Source organism: Phytophthora ramorum, assembly GCF_020800215.1.
Source record: "Phytophthora ramorum isolate Pr-102 chromosome Unknown Phyram_PR-102_s0015, whole genome shotgun sequence".
NCBI lineage: Eukaryota > Oomycota > Peronosporomycetes > Peronosporales > Peronosporaceae > Phytophthora > Phytophthora ramorum.
The window spans coordinates 192,757-220,326 of record NW_027150661.1 but is presented as its reverse complement, the minus strand read 5'-3'; the positions used below and the strand labels follow the sequence as shown (position 1 = coordinate 220,326).

Below are 27,570 nucleotides of genomic sequence, written 5' to 3'. Positions count from 1 at the left end.
AAAATGTTGTTCCAGTGGGTCTTCATGGGACTCCGTTTCTCGTTCGGCACCGCTGTCCTCGTCTCTGATGCCGGCAAAAGCTCCAAACGCTTGGTAGGGGAGGCTTGGACGTGATGTCATTCTCCCACCATCGATATCGGGGAGGACGCCTCTGATGCTAACGCTACCCCGCCTCGGTAGTGCTTTCTGAATGGTAAACTCCACTTTCACCTCTTCTTCTCGCTCACCAAAGCAGAGCGTCTTGGCAGCTTGCCTGCTGTGGGCTGATCCTGGAGGATGAGGTCGTCGTAATGATGCAACAGAGGACGGCGATTTTGACAGCGGCGGAGGTGAGCGGCGCGCTTGAGCACTTGCTACGCTATCACCCGGGCGAACGGAATCCGTGTCGATGTCAAGTTGTAGACCTGCTCCGGCGCTGTGAAAGTGTGGAGATGCAGCGTCGCCGGAATGTGAAGCTGTGTGATGATCTTCTGTCGCCACAAGCTGGTGTTTTGCTATTGCTTTCCGAGGCGACGCAATATGATGCCTGCTTGATGAGTTTGGATGCTTGTTGTCGTGAACTTCAGTACTATACGGTACCCCAGGCTGAGGTCCTGTCTGTTCTACATGGGTCGTCTGCGCACCATGCTGCTTCCTCCTCATTTTACTTTTTGTTGTCGGTCTGGAGGACGTGATTGAAGCTGGATGCGTATGTGATCGGGTCGCTGCCTTGACTGCATGGTGAAGAGCTTCGCGGTCGTAGTGGTTGCGCTTTGTCGCTCGAATCGGTATTTGTCTCCGTTGATACGTGACATCAATTAGACAGCTCTTAGGTGGCTCGAGAGGTTCCAGTGCGATGCAATCACGCCCAAGCAAAGCTCTGGAGTTGTTCAAGATATCGTTATCGCTCGAATCCACGCAGGGATCACCTGTCGGAGCGATCGCCGAAGCCAAAGTCTCTTGGATTATTCCCGACCCCCATGCAGCTACACACCCGAACAACCGACGATTCACAACGTTTTCTATCGACTGCCCCACACTTCCTATGGCGAGATCCTCCACGACTTCCAGGACCAAACCTTCGATGTCATCCAGAGCCCATGATCTGTGGTTTCCGGTGGCCGATGTTGCGTCGGACTCGCCCACTTCAGTTGAAGGTGAGGCGACTACACTATCATGTTCCAGTGAGGACACCTGCTGCCTGTCATTTTCGCTGTCATCATGCAACTGGGACCCCCCACGAGTGATTGGCGCCTCTGGAGTCATTTTGGCATTGTCCGACGCTCACCAAGTCGACGATTTCCAAACGCAAAACTCGATTTCGTGGGAGACTGCAACGACAATTGAATTCCCTAAAAAAAGCGGTGAGTTGTCAGCTATTTCGGCTTGTTGAGCTGCGGTGAGGTCACAGCAAGTACCGCTAGCTCGTGAATCATGGCCTGTTGGAAGACTGGAGAGCCCACGGGGTGTTTTTCAGCTCGAACCCTTTCGGCGAGGTCTTCAGCAATTCGTTGGCGCTCTTCGGGCGTAAGTGGTCGCTGTGGGGGCTTTCGACCGAATAGTCTGCTGAGTACTCCCTGCTTTGCAGGCTTCGTGTCTCGTTTACTTGCGTTTGGACGGCTATCATCCGAGTTTGCCGTTGGTGTCCGAGCTGGACTGGCTGGTCGGTCTTGGGCTTGAAGCCCTCGAAGCTGTTCCTTGAGTTTGACCACTTCACTTTCCAGCTCGACCTGTCGTCTACGCTGAAGCTGTTCGCGCTCTGCTAGCTCGAGCCGATGTCGCTCTTCACCCGAGAGCAGCACATTCGGTCGCTCACTTGTTGACTCTTTCGTCTCGACATTGAAGTAGACCGTGGCTTTCTCGTCCCTGATCTCAATCCAGTCCCCATGCTGAGCTGCGACGCACCACGGCAACCAGGTGTGTCGGCGCTTGGCTCCTTTTGCGTGGGTCCTGTCAAAGCACCCGTCGCAAAAACCATCTCCGCAGAGATTGCACAGTCTTGAGCTGGCACGAACGTCGCATTCCACACAGAATCGATCCGTTTCGCGCTCTAGTAGGTCACGCAGTACATCTAGCGCAGTCCACGTGTGCTGCATACTGCGCCGCTTGCTACCGTTGTGTGAAGAGGTAAAACATGCCTCACAGAATTTGTCTCCTCCACACGAGTCGCATTGACGTACAGCGAGAACGTGTCCACAGTCACAGCACAACAAAGCTCCGCGACGAAAGCGCAGGGCTTTATCCACATGTCGGAGCTTCGTAGCCGTCTCGTGGTCATGGGCGAAGCATGATTCGCAGTAGAAGCAGCCTGGTCCCGCTGCATCATTCTCGTTGATAGATGAGGTGCCTGGGAGCTTAGATTCGGTTGAAGTGTTGACGCATGACTCGTTTTGAGGCGGAGGAGTGCACTCGTAGCAGTAGTAAGCAGCCAAACCTTTCTCCGCTGGTTCTTGGTTGTTGGTGCTTACCGACGGATTGTCTTCGTCGACTCGACACTCCATTCCCGATTCACAACGAGCAACTGCAGCCCTGGGTACCACCTCAAAATCGTGCTTGACGTTGCTGGGAATTGACGAGTTTTCTTCGGTTGGGCTTCTAGTGTGCTCCCTGAAGCACGCCGTACAATAGAACGCTCGCTTGGTGTCTTTGCAATCTAAACAACGCTTGGTTGATGGCACGAGCTGGCACTTGATGCACTTGCCCTCACGCAAAACCTCCTCGAGCGGGTCGATCTCTTTAGGCTTTCCCTCTTCAGCGCTCTTATCTCCTTCACTCGGAACATCTTTTTCTTCTTCAGTTGGAGCATTCTTTTCTTCTTCACTCGGCACATCTTTCCCTTCCTCTTCTTCTGGCGAAGTTTTCACTTTCTTGGTTCGAGGCGGAGGAGGATCCCAACTACTTTCCTGCGTGCTCTCGTTGTAGTAGTATACATTGCCATATTCATCCGTGAGTTGCATCCACGGGTCTTTCTCCTCTTCCTCTTCGACATGTTTTCCGTCTCCTCCATTTGTAGCAGGCTTTTTCGTCGTAGGTGTCTTCAAAAGCGTCTCAATCTCACGTTCAGCAGCCAGCTCTTTGGCCCGGTATTCGGCTGCTTCAGCCTTGACACGAGCTAGATCCGCTTCTCGTCTTGCTTCTCGGAGTTGGTTTGCAGCTTCTTGAGCACGCTGCACGCACAACTCCATCTGTTCACGGTCGTAGCGCTCTTTCCAAAGTCGCTCCTCTTCTTTTCTCTTACGCTCCCGAATGTACGCCTCCTTCAGCTCTGCTAACCGTCGTTGCTCACGAACGCGGCGCACATATCGTTTTGCTAGCCATCTTCGTGCTGCACTTTGAATTACGACAGCTTTCTTCGACTGAAGACGTCGATGCTCATCCACTTGCAACCGATGCACCCAGTAGGCCATACGAGTAGCGTAACCCCGGTATCGACGCTGAAGGTAGACCGCAGCATGGTCTTCACGTGCCAAGCGGTCATACCCAGCCTGAACCTGTGCACGTAGCCATCGCAGTTCTTTCGTCGTGAAGCAAGAGCCATCCTCGAGGAAACGTTGTGTAACGTAGGTAAGAAGCTCTGAAGAAGCCTGATGGGTAGTCCAGCCGATGCCTCCACTCTCAGAGCCAAAATATCTTCGCTGCTCAATTTTCACGATGTTCAGCGCCTCACGAAATACTCGCGCAATGTGCTGCGCTTCGTACTGGCGCACAAGCTTTTGAATGAGGATCACGGATGTCTCCCGCCGCTTTGCTTCGATTCGTAGCGCAACCAAAACTTTATGCGCAGCTCGGCAAGCGTACACGCCTCTGACCCACCTTTGAAGCTTGTGAATGGCGTTTTGCCGCCGAGTACGCAGACGTCGTGCTAGAGCACATCGGATGCTGCACTGGACGACTAGCACCGCTTGTTGAGCTTTCTGGTAACGACACCTAGCGAACAAACCGCGTGTGTGTCGTTGCAAAATTGTAGCAGCTCGTCGTCGTCTGTCTTTCTCAGCGGCGAGAAGGAATCGTTTGCGTCTTGCACGAAAGCAGCGGAAAGCACATTGAACGACGATGGCAGCTTGTAAGCGACACTGGGCAATTCGTTCGCGTCGTTCAGCGAAGCGGAGTCCCAGGGCATATAACCCAGCTCGTCGACGCCAAAAGCGCTGCAAGTACACTGCAGCTTGTTCCCTCCGACGTTCTTGTAGCCTGCGCTCGTAGATTTTCCGTGCAAGCAAGCCTCGCAAAACGCACTGTACGGCGATAACAGATTTCCAGTGTAGCCGAGCCAGCTCCTCAGCGGCGGCACGAGCTTGAGCTTCATCGTTCAATCTCTTCCGCTCTCGAAACTTTGCTTGGAGGGTGGCTAGAAACCAGCGATGTCTTAGCCACCGTTGCAGTCGCAGGGCAGACTGTTTCGCTTTTGCTAGCCATAGTCTCCGGTGGATCGCCTCACTTCTGGCTAGAAACCCTCGCGCAGCTCGCTGCATTTGAGTTGCAGCTTTGAATTCGAACGCTAAGCGCTCAGCTCGCTTAATACGACGACACAAAACTTCCTGGCGAGCCACGTGAGCTCTCCATTGCGCTTGGATACAAATCGCCCCTTCACGGCACCGAACGCGGCGAGCAATTCGGCGTCGTACAGCCACTCTCCTCAGAAAGAGCTGCAAGTTTCGTGCAGCTCGATTTTGTTTCGCGAAGTCAAAACCAATACGCAGCGCACTCCACCGCATGGTAGTTCCATAGCGCTCAAAACGCAGCAACGCCTGTATTGCTTGATTTCGACGGTAATCCAGAGCCTTCGCAGCCTGGCGGAGCGCATCTAAGTGTAGTCTTGAGCGGCGCGTTCGGACCGCTTTCTGAATGACAGCAGCTGAAAGATGTCGTTCATGATCGACCAACGTTTGGATTGCTGTCTTCCAGTGTTGGAAGCCTTGAGCTAGCGTCCCCACGTATGCGTCACTGGAGACCCGCTCAAGAAGGGCGACGGCGCGTTGCTGAGCGAGATGAAGAGCTTCGCGTTTTCTGTCCTCGTGCCGAACTGCCTCAAGAAAGGCTACCCAGCGCTTGTAACTGTTGTACAGCATGCGGTGCTGCAGCTTTGCGAAAATGGCGGTCACTATACGTAAACCATCTTGCTGTGCATCGGAGCGGCGCATCAGGTTGCGCTCGAAGAGGAATGTCAACGGCAGTCGAGATTTTCCCTCTGCAATTCGCGTCATCACGCTCTTCTCTAGTCGTTCTTCTTCTTCAGCAAGCTCCTTAATCTGTTGCGAATACTTGTCGAGCAAAGTTCGAGGAGTTAGCGATGCATTCCGCTTCATAGACTCCGTTTTGCTGTGTGCCGAGATCGCCGGTGTAGGCGTAAGTACTGGGAAGCGTAACGCAAGAAGTTGTGAGGGTTTCTTGCATTTTTTCGGCTTCTTCAGCTTTCGCAGCTGTACGAGCGACTCGTGACTTTGTTGTAACATTTCCAGCACTGCTTCCGTGTCTTCACTTCGATCATGACCATCTTGATCGAACAGCTCTATTGGTGTTGGAGCAGAAAGCAAAGGCATCAAAGGCGTACGCTGAAACTGGAGTGACGACATAGCAAACTCTCCGGTAGATGGCCCGTTGTTCATCAAGTCTTGGTCTAGGTTCGTGCAAATCCTTCCGTGGTTTCGAAGTATTGTGTTGATCTTCGCCTGCTTCTTCTTCCTCTGCTGCTTTCCATGTCTTCCAGGTCGAGACTCTTCTCCTCTACTTCTGGATCGCGTGTTCCATTTCTTACGACGCGGTAAACGACCTTTTGCTTTATCGTTGCTCTCGTTACCACTTGATCGAGCAGGCGAAGAGGGTGAGGCATCCGACACCCAGCGGAAAGGTGAGCGGAACTCTTCCAGGGCCTCTTGATCCACCCGAAGCCACGGATACTTGGCCGCTAAGTGGGTCACATCCCACTGACTTTGGGGAGGAAGCGCCATTATGCTGCGAGGTCGGAGGCAATATGAAAGCAGCAGCAAACCGTTACGACCCTGGTTAAGTTGAAGTTGTCGACCAATCACAAACCGCAAACTATTTATGTAGCCATTTCAACTCCTTGCTGGGTAATGATATCAAACGGGTTTGTGTGCCAAACGTCGATTCCAGTGCAGGATGGCGAGCGCTACTGCTTTTTCGATAGCGATTTCAATGCGTCGGAACTGTTGAGTGGCCCCTACCTCGACGTTCCGTGTGTGAACTTCGCCTGTGTTATAGGCGGAGCAGTTGCAGATAGCTTGCTGCTACGTGATATTGAGACGCTTTTGAAGGCACCTACGGCGAAAGGGTCTGGTACAAATGGAGAAGACGAGAAAGATGTCGAACCACAATTTTGAGGTGGAGCCCCGACAGCGAGCACTGATGCCGGAGGAGCGACAACATAGTACAGATGACCTCGCAGAAAGGGTTCGTGCTGGAAGACCAAGCTGTCATTTGCAGAGTGAAATCAAAAGGTTTAGTGCAAAGTATTATAAGAAATTCAACAAGCAAATACACATGTTTTGTTGATTCAGACATCAAGTAGGTTCTTACGCGTATTTTCGACTGAGAATTACCGAGCAGAATAAACAAGTGCTTCTGAAACACAATTGGGATGAATTCCATCTGATGGAGGAGGATGCAATGCAATGCGAGGATCTCCGTGCGCTTCGCTAATGATCCTACGACCCAGTACTAGTGACAGTAATGCAGTAACATAAAGAAGTAATCTAAAATGTGATCCAGTAACTACTGAGTGATTCAGTAGGTTCTCCAACACAGCCTTCCTAATACAGCCGTAAATAGCGAAAAGTGTCAGTGCTGGAAGGCCCTGAAGGGATGCTCCAGTCGGGCACACCAGAGACTGTTTGGATTATGCGGCAAGTGTGATTATGGAGGACAAACCTAATAGCCGCTCTCTAGTCACTATCAATGGGACACAGTGCATAATATAGTGCATACATTGTAGAATTTGTACACATCAGAGTACAGTACTCTCCCTCATTGCACAGTGGATTTAAAGACAGCTATCACAGAGGTATTCATTATTGAACGAATTATAAAGCAACAGATGGCATTGCTATATCTATCCGATATTACGGGGTATTACCATAGTGTGGTGCGCAAAAGGAGGGATCGCAAAACTGTATAGATCCACGTATGTTGTGAGGCAGCGTTTCCTTTTGTTCTTGCTCATTATTAATTTTTGCTTCTTCGCCCGGCAATCCAGATATCGCGACACCACCCACTATATCATGAACTTCGGCTTCTTCCTTACCCTGGTGGTAACAACCTTTGCTGTGGGCTGCCTCAACCTCGCCAGTGCCAAAGAAGCCGTCAAAATCACTGCGATCGAAGACCTCTGGAAGAATGCGCTTCTGAAGGTGAACGCGATGGGAGCCTTCCGCGAGGCGGGTAAACTCAGACCCGCTAAAAACAGGTGGAAAGGCCTCGCCGCCAAGATGAAGGCAGGTCAGTTAAAAAATCTCGACACTACGGACCCCAAGTGGCAAAAGGCGTTCGTGAAGATAAAGGAGGCGGGTCTATTGAGCAAGGTTGACGAGGCGAAGATTGTCAAAGTCACGGAGAATGTTGCACACGAAGTCGCGAATAACCCCAGCAAGTGGCGTTACGTCAATCAGGCTCTATTGGTTACGTTCGGTGTCGCGGTCACGGCACTTATCGTCACTGGTCTTCAGTCGATGATGTCTTCCTAGTACCTCGGTAGGTGCCTTTCTCATTAAGAGTCCGGTGCCAATCTGCTCGATGCCAACGACAGTGAAACTCGCACACCCTGCGCACAAAAAGCAAGTACATATGTAAAAACAGAAATTTAACCCCTATGCATTTAAAATTTGCACATTTTTGTCATATTTACGTTTTTTTTTTCTCTCTCTCTCTTATTGACCTTTTCCGATAATCATCGAGTATGCGCGTCCGCCTCTCCTTATTAATAGGCCTTACGCTACTAATGGCCCTTTGAGCATCATCAGGCCCGTCGTTTTGCTATCTCATTCTACAAGTGACTTGGGATCGCCACACTTCAGCAAGCATCAATTGGTAAACGTCATAGTGGTAGGTGCTACTAGGGATTTGGCCGCAAAATATTTGTGGGAGGAGCTGATCCGCTTGCCGTTGGAGGCTGCGTTGACCACTAGACGGATATCTCGGTTCGTAGCAGGAGAATCAGACACTTTAGAGAGAGGTCACGGTTGGCATACGAAGTTTTTCAACGATATGTTCGGTCAACGCGTGTGTGGAGCAGTGTGTGTGTGTGTGTGTGTGGTGGTGGTGGGGGGGGGGGGGGGGGGGGGGCAGGAGCAGCTTTTGACTGCGCAGAAGTGTCGAGAAATTCTGGAAGGGGAATTCATACCTAGTGTTCGGTACACGCCGTTGCGGGAGGAGAGCTATTACCGAGAGCTGGGGAAAAGATTGAATGAGATGAACGAGCTACTACCGAGCGAAGAGGGACGGACGGTGTACCTTGTCATCCCACCACAGTTTTTCCTGCTGGTATGTGCATAATTGTAGTTTGTAGCTTGGCATGTTGATGTTGATGCTGTTCCTGAACTATTAGAGCTGCGAGCTTATCTATCGCTACTTGCGTCCGCGGTCAACAGAGTCGAGAGCTGCTTCTTTTCTCCGAGTGGTGGTGGAGAAACCTTTTGGGCGGGATCTCAAGTCTGCACATGAGCTAGCTACGCAGCTGCGAGCGATTTACGATGTACGATAAGAGCAGATCAAGAAATACATTGCCCGTCAAGACGCTAGTTCTTTGAATGCCTCGGTCGGCGAATGGCAGAACGACGAGCTGTACGTAATGGGCCAGTACGCTGGCAAACCTGTGGTGCACGCGCTTCGGAGCTACTTTCAACTCAATGCAGCCGCTTTGTATTCGATCTGGAACGCAGAACACACCGACAATTTCCACGTCAGTGCCGTGTTCAATGTTGCAAGTGATCATTTTGGATGAACTAACAGGGCCAAACTCTTTTACCCACTACAGATTGAGATCACAGAAACAGCAACGCTCCAAAATCAGGTACACTAGTTTGACAGGTAGGCATGGCAGCATGCGCCAAGACGGCATCTGCGACGTCTACAAATATTATTGACGCTGCCGCGACCTGTTTGTTCTGTGACGGCTATTATACTTCGAAGTAATACAGATTTGGACACACAGATATGACGCCCGAGGTTTTTCTATTGTATCAAACAGATGTGGACACAAATGAGTGACATCTGCAGCCATTATTAAATTTAGCCTATCCGAGCGCGCTATCTAAAAAAATGGTAGGCTCAATATTCTGCTCATTCGGAGTCATAAAATGTCGCTCTGGGGCTCAACCAGTTAGCGACCTTAATTTTATTCGGGTGACGAGAGTTCAATCCCCCATTGACCGTAAAGTTAAACACCCATGTGGTGACCTTGGTGCCGGCAGTAGGTGCACCTGTTAACACCCCCCGCCCAATTTGGTCGTCTATTAAAAGCCAGCTTTTACCCACGCTTTCTTTATACAGCTTTAACTCACCGAATCCCACGCAGTGACAACGCGCTCAACTAAGCGCTTCCGCTTTTCTGGCGCCGACAAGCGCTGGAGCTTGAGCAGACGCCCGCGGAGGAGGACATGGCCGCTGGTACGGATAGCTTCGAACTAGTAGGACTGTGTGACGGCCCGAAATTTCAGTTTGAACGGTCCCATCACCCCGACATCCAGGGGCTGGAGCACCAAGGTGGTATACTTCGGCAACGGCACTACCTCCGTGCCCCAAGTCGTAAATGCTTCCTGTGCAGCAGCACTCAAGTGGCACTTGAGGTTGTCAACGTAGAGCGCTAGCGGTCCGGGTGATGTGTCACTGATGAAGTCGCCCCAAGCCTCCTCTGCGAAGGTGTCCAGCCACACCCGAGCGCCCATCTAGGCGTTCTTCTGGACGGCGGTCACAACCTTGTTCGAAATACCCTTGACTTCCTCCTCGACGCGCCCCCCAGGCTGGCCCTTGAAAATGATGATGGGGCGGAGCTTGCGTCCTGTAGCTGACACAATCAGCAGCACGCTTGCTCTTCCGGAACGAGTTTGACCCTTGATCTTGGCCCCATTGTTCGCGCCCCGCTCACTGATAATGCGCGTGGGGGTGTCGTCGTAGTAGACGGCCGTTTTGTCGGCATTGAAAATGCACGACTTTTTGTACGTGTCTTTAACCTTGGCACCGACCCCGCTGGCGAACATGCGTTGTTCTTCCTTAAGGTCTTGCGTAGACAAGATAGATACAGTTGGCCGCACCAGAACCGCCGCTGGTGTATGATCCGTCGGATAATCTGGCCTAAGCTCTCCTCCTTGTTCTTCGTAAGCTAATCTGTAATGAAGTCGGCGTAGTCTTCCTTCAAGAAGTCCAACACGTAGGACGTTTTCAAAGAAAAATCGTCGAGTCGCATTTGCTTGATCCACTGCACAACCTCGTCACAGTGATGGAACGAGTTTAGTCTACCTTGACCACCTACGCTGCACTTAGATCGCTTCTTGTTATCGCATGCATATTTAATACTAGCCTCCTTCTTTACCCATGCACGCACCACAGTCCTTGACTCGATACCATTGAGCGTGGCAGCTTCGGTGACGCTCAGACCAGCGTTGGTATCGTCCAGCACCTTTGCTTTAAGGGCGTTCGAATATGCGTTTCGCCGGTCTCGAACAATCATGTTAACTTCCTCAACCAACTGACCCCCTCCTCGCTTTCTAAGTCACCCTGTGCGTGCAATCATCACTCACCCGCCAAACTCGTAAACGAGCGATCACTCCGTCCTCCGTGGACTCTATTTCGCGTTTAATTATGAGTGGCTTTGGTGCGTTACATATCTCAGCAATTTAATTGGTCAAAAATGTTTGTATAGAACCCAACTTAATAAACCTTGTCTGTCATTGATCTGTGTCCGTCATATCTTAGTGTCCAAATCTGTACATTATTATTAAAGTTAATTAATAAAAAGTAAATAATTTAGTTAATAAATAAGCAGTTTGCGCACGTTATCACAACACGGACTTCTGCTCACGAGAAGAGTTATACTATCGTAATCAGAAGCAGAATACGCGGCTGCCGGTGCGCATTCGGTCCCATCCTACCTCATTTCCTTTCAGTTTCCGTGGCACCAAATGCGGCTCGTTAAAAAGGTGTTTTGGTGGACAATGCCTTCTGCCAGTTCCCAATTGGGTATTTCCCCGGATATGATTCTGTCAGCTGAAATTTCCCGGGATGTAGACCTTTCCCCCAATGTGGACCCACGCCGCCCAGATTTAGGTGGTACACTCTACGTCAGTCACTCTTAGCAGCAAGGAGAGCGTAGTGGTTCGTTGCGCAGAAGATGATGGCGAAGATCACGAGCAGCTTGGAGAACAGTGCCAAGAGCAATACATGACTAGCGTTGGACTACGTGACGACGTTGGTGAGCCCGTACACGTCTATCAGCGCGCTGCAGTCACCTGCATGACCATGTCCATTTTGACGAGCGCAAACATGTCGAGGGCCATGAAGGCAGGGATATACCGTCGACGAATGCGAAAGATATCGACGTCGGGGCTGCAGAATCGAAACGACTGAATGCTTCAATATGAACGAGATTTGATGCGCGCTAATTGACGTGTAATGTATACTGGTTTGGCGAGCATGAAACCTTTACGAAAGTAAAAATGCTAGGCCGAGGCGACTGGGGTTCTGCAAGTGTTCCGCTACGAACGGACGGTGGCATTGGCTCCGCGACGCGATTTTACGTCTGGACACCAAATAAAAAAAGTCTGGGGATATATATTTTTTTTTGACGATGCTGTAGCTTGGTGGGTTCTTCGTTCAAGAAGTCGTACAGGGGCTCATAAGAAAGTGGAGACACACCACGCTGGCAGGGTGTGCTTAAATCGCGATTCGCACTTAGGTTTATAAATAATATTTTGTTTGTCGCCGTCTCATATGTAGGTAGAGCTATATAGATTGGTATAGGTCGTAGGTACAAAAACACGCTGCTATTAAAAGCGCGTGCTGTGTTGTCATTCTCTGATTGGTTGAAGCTGTGAATAATACTGTCCATCAGAAGGTGACCTGTATTTGGTGGCTCATATGAGGCTGGAACCCCCAGTCTCAAACCTAACAGAAATCAGAGTTTAGTTTGCCTAAAACTCAAACTACGACTCATTCTCCTGAGTCTCACGACGATTCCTCACATCTATAGTGTAAGCTAGATAACGGACACACCTGACTTATTATAGTCCATTGCTGATCGGACCCAAGGAACTCTGTCCTTCTCTTTGCTCTAGCGGCATCGGATAATCCGTATCGCTGAACACAGTGTCATTACTTTCGAGGTCGATGCCGTGCACTTCCTCGTTGTGGTGGCTTCGCATTAAGCCGTCGGTGATCTCAGCTATTGTCCTGTGAACTGAGTCGTATCTGTTGTATCTGCTTTCTCCAGTTGACTAGACCGTGTGATGTATAGCTCCGTTTGTGTTCAAATACTCACCGATGGTATCGACAGCGCAGTCTTCGTGTTATACTTGATGGGCTGTAAGAACTGTTCGATCAACACAACTGCCGGGATTTCGTACGCCTAGTTAATAGTATGGGTAAGTTGCAATATTATATCCCCGTTGCTTATTGCATATTCGGCACTTGTAAATCTTGCCACTGTTTGACTCGCCATCGCTTGCATATCTCCTTGTCTTCGGCCGTCCTGCGTGTCGATATAAAAGTGATGGGAGAATCGTGTGATCGGTAACGACAACGCCATCGTCAACCATCCTGACACTCATGGTATCTAACGATGACTTGTACGTACTCACGTTATACGCGGTGAAGAAGATCTAATCTTATCTTTGAGGTTGTCCAGCCGCACGAAGAGACGCGGTACGGTGGCGACATGGGATTGTTTTAGTGAACGAATGCCTTGCTTGAGCAAGACATACACTTCACATCAACTTCACGCCTCAATCCAAACTCCCTGCGACTTGTAGTATATATACTTGGGGCACTTTCCTCAACATTATATGCCCCCGCTTCTTTAAGCTCTTCCAGGCGGAGTTGCCTTGCCTTATGAGTGTACGTATGCGTGGGATCGGCCTATGTTGTAGCCAAATGACGCCTGGGGGTAGCACTAGTCATCATAGCCCTCATTGCCTGCTGAAGGATTCCAAAAGGTGTTGCATTTCGGAGGCCGTTCGTCAACATGATGTTGTTATCACTCTCGACGAAATTTGTCGATCTCCAGTTGAACAGGGCGCGCGGTACTTTCTGCTTTTGCGACTGACCGGCAAAGCCAGGGAGAACGCTGCTGAACCCAAGTCAGCTCGTGTATAACGCTTTGTAGTGCAATCATGGAAAGCGCTCCAGGTCTCCGATAACTCTGTGTACTCGCTTGTACGCGAGTACGAAGACGTCTTCTCTGATAAGATCACAGCGAAATTGCCTGCGGAGCGAGGTGTTCCACACGAGATCGACCTCGTGCCCGGCGCGAAATACTGCCTAACATAAAAGTGGCCTCGGCTGCGGAACCAAGACCAGGTGATCGATGACTTCTTCGAGGGCTGCCGCACAGCAGGTCACGTGCGCGAAAGCACTTCGCCACATTCGAGCCCGACCTTTTGCATGAAGAAGGCGACCGATGGGTGGCGCATTGGTCACGCCTTCAACAAGCTAAACGATGCCACCATCTCCGCTCAAACACTTATCCTGAGAAAGGACATGGTGGTGGATTCCATGTCGTGCAGTGTCATCTACAGCGCCATCAATCTGACAGACGATTTCAATCAGACCCTCATGAAGAACTCCGATGTTCCTCTGCCTCTGGCGGCAGTGAGCCCTCTGAGCGGCATATCCTTGGAGTGGATCGTAATGACACAGGGCCGGAAAAACGCACCCGCGACATTCAATCGGATGGTGTCTCAAGTCCGTCGGCCGCTCGACAACTTCGCGCCGAGCTATTTCGATGGCATCGTTATGCACAGCCGCGCTGAGAAAGAACTCAGCGACGTCCATCTTCGTCACGCGAGGCAAGTCTTCCAAGCGACGCGCGAGAAGAAGCTGTACGTGAATCTAAAGAAGTGTGTATTCTGTACCCCGGAGATTTCGGTGCTTGGCGGCTATGTCAGCAAAGATGGCGTTCACACCGACCCAGAGAAGGTGTCTTCGATTTGCTCTTGGCCGACGTCCAAGATTCCAACCAAGCTGCGTGAATCGTTGGACCTCGTCAACTATCTTCACAAGTACACGAAGGATTATGCAGGGCACATTCAACCCCTCTCGTCATTACTGAAAAAAGCCGCTGCTTGGGTCTGGCGTTCTGAACACCAGGACGCGTTCTCTGGTGCGTAGAAGACCCTTGCCTCGGCTCCCGTCTTGATGATCCCGGATACATTACGACCATTCCACGTCGTGTGCGACGAAAGCAATTTTGCGATCGGTTACGTACTCGTGCAATTCGACGATGAGGGTCACGAGCGCGTCGTGAGCTAATAGTCGCGACAGATGAAGCCGACAGAGAAGATTTACCCGATGCACGCCAAGGAGCTTCTCGCGAGGCGCTACTATATGATTAAATTCAGAGTATACCTCCTGGGCGTACAAACCTTTGCGGTGTATACAGATCACACGTCGTTGCGGACGAGCTCCCATCTATCCCAACGAATGGCGGGATGCCCCCCTTCACGGAGTACAGCTTGGTCGTGTACTACAAGCCATGCAAGAACAACATTCCTGACGCGCTCTCACGGCGCCCAGACTATGCCCCCCGGCGCCTAGGGCGTCATCAGGAGATCCTGATGACGGGGACGACGAGAATTGCGGGGTATGCAAGGTGCTCTGCATCACCGAGTCCGGTGCTGCCCCTCAATCAACAGATGACTAATGCGTACGGAGCGGGTTTGTTTTACGCCTCGATCATGACGCACTTCCGCAATCTCTCCGCGGAGGGGCTGGTGAAGCTGACCCGTCCAACGCGTGCGCACACCACGCGCTACGCACTGGACGATGCTCTACTGATGTACACGATCGACAAGCTCGACGCTCCGCCTGTCATCATTCCTACCGACGACGATCACCCTGTTGGTGCATGGGTTTTACGATGCGCCATCGGGAGGCCATCTGGGCCGAAAAGACCTTCTTGTCGATCTTCCAGGTCTTCTGGCGGGCCCACATGTACAAGTGGATTTACATGTATGTGAAGACCTGCAAGCCATGCCAGCGTGTGAAACCTGTTGGGGATGCCTCAGCTCCTTTACACAGCCTATCAGTCCCGGAAGACTGATGGAATTCATTGACTTCCGACTTCGTCTTTGGACTACCCGATGATGCCCAAACCAACACCGGCGTCCTGGTGTTTGTCTGCCGTTTGAGCAAGATGGTACACCTCGCTCGGGTAGCTGACTTAGTCACTGGGGAACAGACTCCAAGGCTGGTCCTGGATGGCGTCTTCCTCTATCATGGCCTTCCGGAAACTATTGTCTCAGACCGTGACCCAAGGTTCACGTCTGCGGTTTTGAAGAACGCTGTTCCAACTGCCTGGAATGCGGCTGCTCATGTTCACGGTCGATCACCGACAGACGGATGGCCAGACAGAGTACATCAATCGCGGGCTCAAAGACACTACACATGTGCGAAACCTCCCCGCACATGGTCGGCTAGTTGTCGATGGTTGAGTTTGCACTCAACAACACGGTGTACGCGTCGACGAGGCTCACCCCGTGCTACCTCAAGGGGCTTCGGAACCCCCCGGTGCCACTCACTCTCCGTGGTGGCACCGCGTCTTCGGTTGTAAGTGGCGCGGGGGGGGGCTCGGAAAGCTCTTTCCTCCCAGTCATCAGAGGTGACACCGGCTTCTCTAAAGAAGCAGTTGTCGCCTTGAGTCGACAAGCAGCCATGACTTCGCCTACGCGAACGACTTGTCTAAGTCGATGACGACCCATCCGGTTTTTTGTGTGAGTCGTCTGAAGCGTTACCATGACCCGCATGCTTCTGATCCCCCGCAGAAAGCGAAAGAAGATCCTGATATGGCGAGTTCACCACCTTGAATCGAGCGCGCGCCATCTGCTGTGGTGTCTGCCACACGGAAGTCGGCGCAAGGGGGTTGGCCGTAGGCGTAAACCTGCTGACTCGAAGACACCTGCCGTACGGGTAGGAGCCGTAATGGTACGGCTGAGAGTACGCATAGGGCGGCACCTCTCGACAGATCGGATAGTTCGGCCGGTTCTGGAGTTCAGAACGGAGGTGAGCCACTTCGCCGCAAAGACGGTCGACGTCGTACAACGACGCGCGACGATCGACTCAGGAGTGGAGATTCGCTCTTGGTACCGTCGGGTCACGTCCCCATGAAGGAGAGAAGAGACACTGGCTTGCCTGACTGAGCGGCAGCCGGCCCACCAGGTCCAAGACCCAATGCGATCTCCAGAGTGTACACTCGATCACGGAGACCATGGATCACCTGCTGCTGGAGCAGTACGGATTGATAGAGAGATCGAGCCTCGCGCTGTGGTGAAGCCTCGTACTCGTAGTCGGGCGAAGCCTCCTCTGGGTGTCCTCGGTCGTAAGGGAGAAATACACTACCACGTGGAGCGCGTCCTCCATAAGCGGCGCCCCAGGGAAACCACCAGCTCTTGGTGGAGTGGTGATTTTAACTCATGGGAGTCGTTCGAGCGGCTCCAGGCTGACCGCCCGAAGACTGTCGCGATCTGGGAACAGAATTGGCGGCAGCTTCGTATGTAGTTCGTGAGTTCGTAGCCGACGGACAGGGTACGGTGGCCTACGCATGAACACCGTACCCGCGCTCGTCATGAGCGCGGGACTCAGCTTCATGCCTCAGTCCTTCCATCTCGGAGTAGATATTTAGCTCACTCAAGAGATGGGTAAACTGAATACGGAGGTTGAGCTGTTCCAGAATGCGATACAGCCAGCGATCCACATTGAGTTTATTGAGCGATGAGGTTACGAGGGGCGCTGAGTTTTTCCAGGAACAACGGAGAACATGTGTTCTCATCTGGCGCGAAATAGTCTCTGGGGTGCTTGGGCTCCTCCCCTTCTTAAGCGGTGCCACCAGGCGCTGGCTTTGGTACTGGTGGGGGTGATGTGTTGGCGCATCCGGGCCTCCTGGAGGCGCTCTTGCTGGCCGTCAAGTGCATTGGTGACGTACTCGGGCACATGTGCCTGCTCCTCCTCCTCCTCTGGCTCAGAGAAACCAAACAGAACCTTGAGGTCATACAGTATTATTGCATGGCCCTTGGGAGGAGAACGAGATGCGACGCGCTTCTTAGAGCCGGTCTCTTTGCGCTTGGTATCACGGACTCGCTGAAGGCCCTAGCCGAGCGACCAGCGCTGGGTTAGCGGCGCTGTCTTGGCGTAACAGACTTTCTGGCCACTCACGGAGTCGTCATTTGTGGACACGGCATCCGCAGGAGGCTTGGACTCGCTGTCTCCATCTCCTTCATGGTCTCCATGGATAGAGACCTTGTCCTCAGAAGCGCCTTATGTACAAACCGAGGGCTTGGACGGTCGTCCGGTGGCACATTGGGCGAGTCGCGGCGTCGTGAGTGCGTGTCGTAGACGCGGATACCTGACCAGGCGAATTAATCGCCTTGGAAGCCGTATTCACGGCTTCCTTTAATGCAGAGTCCTTCCACGAGGCTTGGCAGATTTAGTATTCACCCTTGTAGGCTTTGTTTTGGACGCTTTCCCGTTGCAAGGTTTCTTCCCCTGGGACACCTTGCCAAGTTGACGTGGAGGCCATGGAGCACGTTTGGGAACGTTCAAGTGCTCCGAGAGAGCGGCGAGCGCGACCGGAAAGGATCGGCTGCTTGGCAATGGTTTCGACTGAGTGAGAAAAGTGTGAGAAACTCCCCATTCGCTCTGATTGGTCAAGAAGATCGACGCGAAGTGGGGGAAGACCTAACGGGGTTACAGAAGAGTGCCCGTCACTTTTCCGAGTTGGATACATGGTGTATCCAACACCACTACCATGTCACATATGGCGTGTGCAACATCTCTCACACGTCGATGGTGGGTCACAGCCACCCACGTATAAATAAAAGACGACGTATTGTATACCTAGGAGAAACCTGGAAATGTCCAGGTATAAAACTACAATTACGGCATTTAGAAACGACATGTCCATGAATCTAGCTCTTCCATGCGTACTCTTTTGCGCACTTGCTGGTTACCCAAAGAAGAAGGGATTTATATGAACAACATACGGAACTGTGTTAGACGACCACTTCCCGTTACGCTAGGTAGTATTCTTTTCCTTGTACGCTAAGAGGCAAGAAAGCAAGATTAATTTTGTGTGCGATTAATTTAAATTGCACCGGTTCTATTAGTATTTTTGAAAAAGTTGGGAAATGCCTGGACACCAACGCTGCTCTAAAATATATAGGAGAAACTATAGTTGACTTAGGAGGTGTAATGCAGGACGCTTTCTAGATAACTATAAATATATCAGTCTATAATCTACATTGTTCAAGGCAACCTTCCTCCAAGACCGGGAACCAGTGAACTACTGTTCACCTGGAGTTTGTAAACTCCTAGCATTTCCTCAGTCGAAAGGTGCTGTGTGGCTCCCGTCCAATAGAGGCTGCCCCGCACCAGGACTTCCGAGAGCTACAAGAGGAAGCTAATATGCCAACGTAGACGGAAGTAACGACGCCGACTTAACAACGAGCTGTGTACCTGTTCTTTCCGCAGATAAACATGGTTGGACCTAGTCCTGACGCATTTCAAACGATTGATAGTATATTCTAAAGCGCGATGTGATATGGCCACATATTTAGGCACCGTAAGTCTCCGTTCGTCAACTTACTATCTAACCGAAAGAAGAATCGGTTCGACAATGAAGAAAATGGCATAAATTACCAGTCAAGCCGAAGGATGTCTAAAACAACAGCCATTCGTCAGCAGATTGCCGAGAAGCGTCCACAAATCCAGAATAAGAAGCCTGAATTATCTCACTGAGTGTTTGCCACTGACGAGTGCTCTAAAAAAAGTGAGAGAAAATGTGTTGTGCACTTTCAGATCCGAGACGCCTGTACACGTGCCCAATACAACAAGTACCTCCAAAGAGGTATACTGAGCATACTTCCTCCTGACTAGCCGCTGTTGTTTTAGAACGAGCAACGTGACGCCATTTCCAGAAGATGTAAAATAGTATTTCAGGACGTTTCGATGTGCTCACGGACCTCTTCAAAAGTCAAGAGGCTTGGGTAAAAGGAGATCGAAGGTTCGGTGCACTAATTATGTTGCTCTGTTCACAGCTACTGTAGATATCACTTCTGGGGGAAACAACCAAACTGAACTCAGCAATCAGGTAACTGTTTTTCAATAGTGGCTACTAGCTTTGATATAATTATTAACCCTTTCGTGATACAAGGGCGCATTTCTCGCCCTTTAAGCTATTTTTCAAAACACGGTACGAAACCACCATCTCAACGGGCGTCTTTTTCGCCCTTTTACACACAGTTCACTTTGTATATACCGGTACCGTATAATATAACATATCATAAACGGTACGATCAGTAATTATCCCACCATGCTAAAACCAAGTAAGATTGGTGAAGCATCCGTTGTGGACATTGTTATTTCCAGAAGAATTAGGATTCAAGGACATCCCAGGATGCAATGGTGCAGTTCAGGTTTAGACCACAGTAGTGCTAGTTAGACGAGGGAGAAGGCAGAGCTCATTCGCCTTTTCACATTCCCTCGATAAAGTCGACCAACCAAGAACCCCCCCCCCCCTACCTCCCCTTCGCATTACGTCCCCAAGATGGTGTTTCCTGTTCCCGGTGATCTAGCCTTCGCAGGGCCGACCAAAGTGGACGAGCTCTCTGATTTCCAGTACATCGAACTGGTCGCTGGTGAAGAGGGCATGGCTACCGTCAAGGTCGTTGGACCAGACGAAGAGGGGGAGGAGAGACAGTGTCGATGAATGGCTGTATGGGGTCGTGTCCGAGTACACGGTGATGGACCTGATGACAACACTACCTGTCGTCTGCCAAGACGGACAAGGGTAACAAAGGAAATCAACATAGTACGATAATGCTGAGGTCGCTAGCATCAAGTGGTTCCACCGCTACTATCGCAATCTGCTGTTACCAACGACTCCGAGGTTCACCCTCCTCCTTCAAGGTATCAAACGTCTATCTTCCCCAAGACAAAAGAAACAACCCATTACCACGCCATTTCTGCGCCTTCTCCGCCGCGACCTCGATTTTTCTCGGACTACTATGGGGCAGTGTACTAATCGGCTACTTCTTCATGCTCAAAAGGTCGGAATACATAATGATCGGAAACAAACAGCATTTCTACTGCCTCAAGAATCGCAACGCATTCTTCTCGGACGGCAAGCCAGCCAACTCTCAGTTCGCAACATCGGGCACAATCGGCTTTGAGGGCGCCAAAAATGACCAATACGGGCGTTGTTCTTGGAGGGCCATACACGCCTCAAGTGACCGCAGTATATGGCCATTGCAGGGCCTGTGCCACATGAAGAAAGTTCGCCAAGAACTACAGCTTCGATCGGAAGTACATCTGTGCGGAGACCTCACATCCCAAGTCGTGGCCCGAGAAACCAAACGAACAGCACGGCTGGCAGGGGTACCCGCAGAAAGATATTCAACGCACTCAATCCGTATCGGCGGAGCCACTGCATTTGTCGCTGGGCGAGCTGACAGACTCTCAATCAAACTTCTCGGACGCTGGGCCTCCAACTTCTTCGCCGAGTATCCTCGACAATCAGCGAAGGCGTCAACAGGGCTCTCAATACGAATAGTGCAACGCAGAGAGTCAAACACTCGGCGAACAAATTAACATCACCATCATGGGGCCGTTCACCGCGCCCTTCGACCCACTGCAATGCACTTCCTGTTTGTCTCAATTCCGGTTGCGTGATGGAAACATGTATCAGGCGCTATCAACAAATCATTTAAGCTGATTTGTTACATGAGATAGACAATGCAAGTACCATGAATTTGGAAAAGAGCGCTAAAATCACCCTTTTACAATCAAATGACTTACGTTTGTATACTATAGTGTACCTAGGTGGATCGCAAAAGGTTAATCATGTGTGGATGATAACAGTGTAGAGACATATTCACAACCATAACAGCACGCAAAGGATTTTTCAGTCGTACTTCGGAGCTAGTTGAATAACGCTGGATGAAGAAGTACAAAATAAAGATCTTTCTGCTGGAAAAAGTCAACACAAGGTCGAAACATGTCAACAGCTATTTGTGTAATAAGCTTGATAAGTGTCACTGCATTCCAAACCATTTACATATTAAACTATAATCTGACTGACGCGATTATTAGGTCGAAGTGTGACACCTCAGGAAATAAGGAATCTTCCCCGGCGATTTTTTCACACCTCTTCTACAGAAAAGCGGTTAAACAACATTTTGAAAAACTTCGTGAAGTATGAAGGAAAATGGCCTGCTAGTTGCGCACGACCAGTGTGATATTACAACTCTTTTAGCGGTGCAGACATCTACACAAAATGAATGTTTTTCGCGCTGGGGTGACAGTCTCGTATTAGATTGGACTAATGGGGCGAACAACAGAGGCTACCACCTAGGTACGTGACTTTGTTTTTATATTCCGCCTGGCCGAAAGCGTGACATATTTATAGACACCATTATCGAAACAATTAGTCTGCTGGTTACCTGTCTTATGGGTTGAGAGATCCCAGTCCTGGATTTTATATCTTTGGACCAAACAACTCCTCCTCTGGATCGATGTTTTTAGATTCGTCAAAGAAAAGAACCTGACTTGGCAAATGAGCGCCTCCACTGTCATTGATAAGGATTTTACGTAGTGGACAGTTTTCGAAAGCTGCTTTGCTTCAGCGAAGGCAGCAGCGAGGCGCCACATCCTCTTAGTCGCCTTGTCACGCCGTTCAGTGGGTGGAGTGTTGAAATACATATCGGAGATACGGTCAAGGGACTGCGAGGCAAGTGAAGCTCATGAGTCCGTGCCTGCGAGGAACTAGCTGGATGGCAAGATTGTCAAACGGTGAGAACTTATTAGAATGAATCAGCAGGACAGGCCGTTGCATTTGATAGCGGGTTTGACCCGTGAGTGTTGGTTGGAGTTGAGAGAGTCGAGCAGCTAACACTAAATACATTTAGTCTTCTTTTTCCCACGCGGTGCGCAGGCCGTCTCGGATCGAGTACGGTTCATAATATGGAGGATGATGCGCGTTGACAACAGTGATTGCCACGTGTACAGCACGTCGTTTGCATCCGTGCTGGTCATCAACTGAGGCATATCACACCCTCAGTGGGTAGCCAGCATGACGGTGGCGTGCACCACCGTCAATACTGCACGTCAAATTATATATATACTTATCGCCGATGATATCGTTGTGTAGTCCTACCGTAAGAAAAGCTAAAACCGAAAGCTTGCAGCCTTTCGGGAATACTGTACCAGTCAATATTCTGCTATTTTATCGTGTTTCATGAAAAATTGGCACACCTGTTGCGATATGTGTACCAATTGTGAGCGAGCTTTATACTTTTCTGCAGGAAACGCGACGACAAACCGGATTCAGAGTAATGCTAATCAAAAACACTAGTCTGGACTTCACTATCGAATGTGTTCTCAATCACCAGTTAGTTGTTGTCAGGCACGTTTCATCAACTATACACAGGTACATGGTCTCACCCCGAGCACCCGCAGATACCTGATATATTGCGTCGTATTTCTGGAGTTTTGAGCGACTATGCTTTGGAGAAACTGCTCTTTGAGTGGGAGAAGTACCTGGTATGTTTATAACGTGCATCTTTGCGTTCCCCACTAATGAGGTGCTTGTTGCAGGACACTTTTGCTGCTTGAGGTGTTTTGGAAAGTGAGTGCATTTGGAGTGAGCGATCTCTTCTCGTGCTAGCTGAGCTACCCAAAGCTCTACCTACTTCTACCTACGTGTTAGCTCAGCCGATTCAAATGACTGGCAGATTTTTTTTAGGGTGAAACGTTTTGGTGCGACGCTAAAAAAAATGGTGATACAGTAGGTCAATGTTGTATCGTGGAAAGGAGCAAATTCTGCAGGATGCCGATGGAGAGTGTATCAAATCATTTCGCAGAATGCCTTTCATGATAGCAGATATCAGCGACTCCAATCCTGTCACCACGGTTTGACTAGAGGTAGATCAGCACCAACGATTCCTGCTTGGGTTTGCTTCTTTTGGAGTGAACGTCGCGTCTCAGTCGGGCATATTAACCGTGTTGGGTTTTGACGGTGTACATTCTAAGCATCCCAAGTATAATGGTGTGTAGTTGTCGCTGTTAGGACGAGACGGGAACAATCTAAACGTAGCCTTGGCTACTGCATTGGTGATTGTAGAAAATGAAGCCAATATTCTATGGTTCTTGGAGCTGTGCCGCGATACACGTATCCATCTTGAAGACCGTGCAATTGTATGTGATCGCGGCAAGATAATAGGAGCAACAGAGCGCTTCTACGACATGACAGGTGTACGATTGAATATCCGATACTGCACAGCTCATATGATCTGCAACATGAAGTAGAAGTTCAAGCGTTTGAGAACTCCGTGTGGGAAGTTCAGGGTGCTGACAATCACGAGGCGTATGCAAGCACTCTGCGAGCCATGACATACCATTTTGGTGAGGGTGTTGTGGGGTATATTAAATAAATCGATCCGGCGGTGTGGACTGTTCATCCGAATATGTCCACGTACGTCTCATCGGGGGGGGGGGGGGGATGTCGTAACCTAATGTGATGGCAGTCTTATTCGCGGACAATGTATTGATCCAATTCACGATCGTAGTTATATTGACCACGTTGCATCAAGCTTTGATGAATGTGATCTTGTCGAGGATATTACAGAAGAACAAGACGGCCTCACCGAAGAGGAATGTGAATCCAGCCACCCCGTCACTCGAAGGACCCTTCCTTTGTTTAAATGGCGGACCTCAAACTTTGTAGAAAGTGATAACAGTGCGCTGCTGGAGAGTGGGTTTTGTGAGTCGGATCCGTGTAGCGCAGTTTACAAGCTAGCTGAAGAAGAGATGAAGAAACTAACCAAGCGCCGCAGTAAGATTGCGTGGCAAAAGAGATTCGAATCCTGACCCCGCATGCGAAGAAGCTGTAGGAGATAGAGAAGAATCGTGTCGGGATACACAGTGGTGCGATCGAATGATTCGTTGTCTTACGTATCATATCCTGGCGCTACAACGCGAAGTCGAGAAGTAAACGTAGCAACACGTTGTGCACCTGTTTGAGATTCGACCAGATGAGAATGGCCTGCCGGTACATATTCTGTGCACTTCGTGATCGAACTTTGCAAAGATAAGTGCTTCACCCTTTTCATCCTGCTTAATTGGAGACGCTCCACCGAGTGGGCAGGATATTAAAGCGGCCCCATACTACAAATCAGCTAGACTCCGAGTTACGCGGCGCATGGCAAGCACAGGTGAGACTAACAAGACTAACAAGTCTACATGTATGCAAAACCTGCGGAGTGGGTGGCCATACTGCCGACAACACGCCGATGAATCGTCATCTACAGATCGGTTATGGAGCTTGATAACTGGAGTTATTCACCTGTGGCTGTTTTTTTATACCTGAAACTACACAGGTCATGCTGTTGCCTCATGCAGTCGTCACAGGCAAGTCGCCTACTTGTTGTGCTTCTACGACGACTTAGACTTGTTGCTCTTCATTCTAACTCGAGTGTCACCAAACTATGTGGCCAACATTCTCCTGTGCTGGTTCTCTTTTTGTGAAGGTACTCCCGTTCCGAGACTATGGTGGCAAATCGGTATTCTTTTTGAGAAAAGCTCAGGTTTTATAAGCTAAAAGAATTGTACGATGCCTACTGCGTGTAGTAAAACGGAAGTAATTGTGAACTTGTCAGACACCAGTGGGGCATCTGAACCTGAAATATACCGCTGTTGCCGAGCGCATGAAGAGGAACGTACTCATCTTGTTTCACATATTAGAGTCCGTGCAGTCTTCAACCTTCAACCAGGTTATTTTTCCATTGGTCATCCCTCAATGCTCATGATGACGTGCTGCTGAGACTCCAATAGTAGATGGCGGAGCATTTATCTCGCTAACTCTCTGGTAGATATTTCTCCCCTCCTCACTTGTGCTCTATAGAGGGCCAGACTTAGAGCAATGTGAATGTTGTAAACCGTTTCAAGGTCAAGTTGAAGTTGCCAGCCAATCACAGGCCGCGAGCTATTTGGGGGCATATTCATTCAAGAGCAAAATGTCCGAGTACGCAGACTGGTCTCCAGCAAGCGTGTTCGGCTCGACGGTGGTACCTTCTGCTCCATGCAAGGCTTCATCCAGCTTTCCAGGTCGTCTGGGATCACCCAACGCCAAGATTTCGCCTAAGAAGCGCTACCTGACTGCTAATCCGTTGCCTCCAAATGACTTGGTGACAAACAACAACGATGAAGAATTTGGCAAGGAGAGTAGCAAGATCATGCAACAATCTACACCCAGTATAGCACGGACAGAAAGAAAAAGAGAGCTGGCAGTGGTATTTCTGCAGCGTCAAGTTCAGGTTTGGCTGCTGAGACGCCAAGAAACTTTGCACCTCCAAGAGGTCCAGCGACTACGTGTGGAGCTACGCCACGCCGCGGTGTGTGTGATTAGAGAGAGTTACATTCGATATGCCAAGCGACAAGCAATTTGGAGTTATCTGAATGAGCTAGGGAAATATGAGACTCGGCTGGATAACCTACTACAAGGATGTATCAATCGCAAGCGCCAAATGGAAGCTGTACAGAGATTTGCAACGCTTCGTAGGCAACAAAAGCAGCAAGCAAAGGACCAAAGTCAAAAGCTTGTACACGAGTGGCTTGAAAATTGTATCCAGACTCGTCGCCAGAAGAGGGAGCAAGCAATTGTTAACGCGCACGAAAAGCTTCTGGGTTGGGTGCGACGGTGGACTCTTCGGAAACGCTGCGAGGCGAGAATCATCACCTGCGCGAAGGAAAAACACATCGAAGCTCAACGTCGCAATTGTGCACAAACCATTTTGGCTTTTTACCGAGCATATAAGCTTTGTAGCAGCGCAAAGGACCAAATCCGACAGCGAAGGCGCTTGCGTGATGGCTTAGCAAGACTTTACGAGACTTTTGGTTTTGCTGTGCTGAGACTTGCTCAGTCGCGCTGGCGTGTGCGGATTTACAACTTGAAAATGATGGAAGATGCTACCAGAAAAATACAACGCGTTTATCGAGAGCACGTTGCAGAAGTTCGGCATGCGCGACGCGTTGGAAGTTGTCTTTTCCTGCAACGCGTGTTTCGTGGACACGTTGCAAGTGTACAGGCGTCTAGGATAAGACAAAAGAATCTCCAGGAGACTATTAACTGTCAACGCAGTGCAGCGGCGATCGTGATTCAACGACGTGCACGTGGGTATCTGACTCGCGTCTGGTTTGGTGAAGTACTTTGCAAGCTTCGTGAACGATTCAGATGTGCAAACTGCGGTGCTGTCGAGCCAGGTGGGACATATTGCAAGTATTGCGGACGCCATCGCACTGCAGTGGGTTTACTATCAAGTGTGCTGCTGCTGCATGAGAGGTGGCAGCTGGGCAGATTACCATCGCGATCGTTAGCCGTAAAAGCCGTAGAAGATCCCCCAGTGCTCGTCGATGAAGTTTCAACTTTGCCTATGGTGGTTCCTTCACCCAAGAAGCCTGCAATTCAACGATCTCGGTCTGCATCATTGCGGATGCTTGCAATCTCTTCGAGTAGTGAAGGTCTCGGTCCTATACCACAGCCGCCGGTGGTGTTTTCACCTCTCCACCGACGCTTGGCGCCTCATAATGCCGGAGCGTTTGCAAGATCTCTTTCGCTTTCAAATGGACACTTGGCTATTCCTCGAAGGAACTCCATTGCGTCCATTAGCGAGCAGACTGCACGTCGAGCTACAGCTCTTGTTACCTTGCAGGCCAACATTACGGCGTCAGCACAAGCCAACGCACTAGAAATGCACCTCACTCGTCTGCAAAACGCAAAGAAGGCTGTTCACAGGTAGCTTAACATGATCTTAAATCACTATCAAAGAAGAATCGATCGCTTGTCATGCTGCTAACTAAAGCTTGCTAATGTCTGTCTTTCTGCAGTGCCGCCATCAGGCCACCGCCGGTAGTGGTGCTGTTAAGTGACGACTTGACCAGGAACCAGTCGTGCACTAACGCATCCTGAGCTGTAAGTCGGCGTGCGGGGTCTTTCGTGAGTAAACCACGCAGCAATGCCTTCCCTGCTGGGGACACGCTGCGCCAAGCTGCATCAGTCTCAAGATTGACTTCTGCGTGCAGAGTCTTCTGAATGACTTCACTCTTGGCCTTGCCGTAGAAAGGAAGCTCGCCGCGTAGCAGCAGATACATGATGACTCCGAGAGACCAGATATCGGCCTCACGACCATAGCCCACGAGTGCTAGTGTAAGGACCGAGACGTGACGAGCACGTCAAGGCCCGCATATCCAAACTACAACATCCACTATTACGCAAAGACAAGTGGGTAAGTAAAGACCATGCACTGTGGTGCATGATCTCTGTCGTGCACATTTACTTTTGTATAGCGCACGTCAACCCACTTCAACTTGAAGTGGATTGAC

At 50.2% G+C, this 27,570-nt stretch overlaps 4 protein-coding genes across 4 annotated transcripts; 1 reads left to right on the top strand and 3 right to left on the bottom strand.

Moving 5' to 3' along the window:
- Positions 1-1,355: 1,355 nt before the first annotated feature.
- On the bottom strand, positions 1,356-5,927 carry KRP23_12378 (uncharacterized protein; the record flags this gene model as incomplete). The annotated part of the gene is made up of 2 exons (XM_067882989.1): positions 1,356-3,906; positions 4,864-5,927. 2 exons carry the CDS (start codon positions 5,925-5,927, stop codon positions 1,356-1,358), a joined length of 3,615 nt encoding a protein of 1,204 aa, XP_067739286.1.
- Positions 5,928-7,217: 1,290 nt separating this feature from the next.
- On the top strand, positions 7,218-7,679 carry KRP23_12377 (uncharacterized protein; the record flags this gene model as incomplete). Its single annotated transcript, XM_067882988.1, has 1 exon — positions 7,218-7,679. One exon carries the CDS (start codon positions 7,218-7,220, stop codon positions 7,677-7,679), a length of 462 nt encoding a protein of 153 aa, XP_067739285.1.
- A 2,633-nt stretch (positions 7,680-10,312) lies between these two features.
- Positions 10,313-10,660, bottom strand: KRP23_12376 (uncharacterized protein; the record flags this gene model as incomplete). The annotated part of the gene is made up of 1 exon (XM_067882987.1): positions 10,313-10,660. The coding sequence occupies one exon, from the start codon at positions 10,658-10,660 to the stop codon at positions 10,313-10,315; it is 348 nt and encodes a 115-aa protein (XP_067739284.1).
- A 16,394-nt stretch (positions 10,661-27,054) lies between these two features.
- Positions 27,055-27,339, bottom strand: KRP23_12375 (putative myosin light chain kinase; the record flags this gene model as incomplete). The annotated part of the gene is made up of 1 exon (XM_067882986.1): positions 27,055-27,339. The coding sequence occupies one exon, from the start codon at positions 27,337-27,339 to the stop codon at positions 27,055-27,057; it is 285 nt and encodes a 94-aa protein (XP_067739283.1).
- Positions 27,340-27,570: the final 231 nt, after the last annotated feature.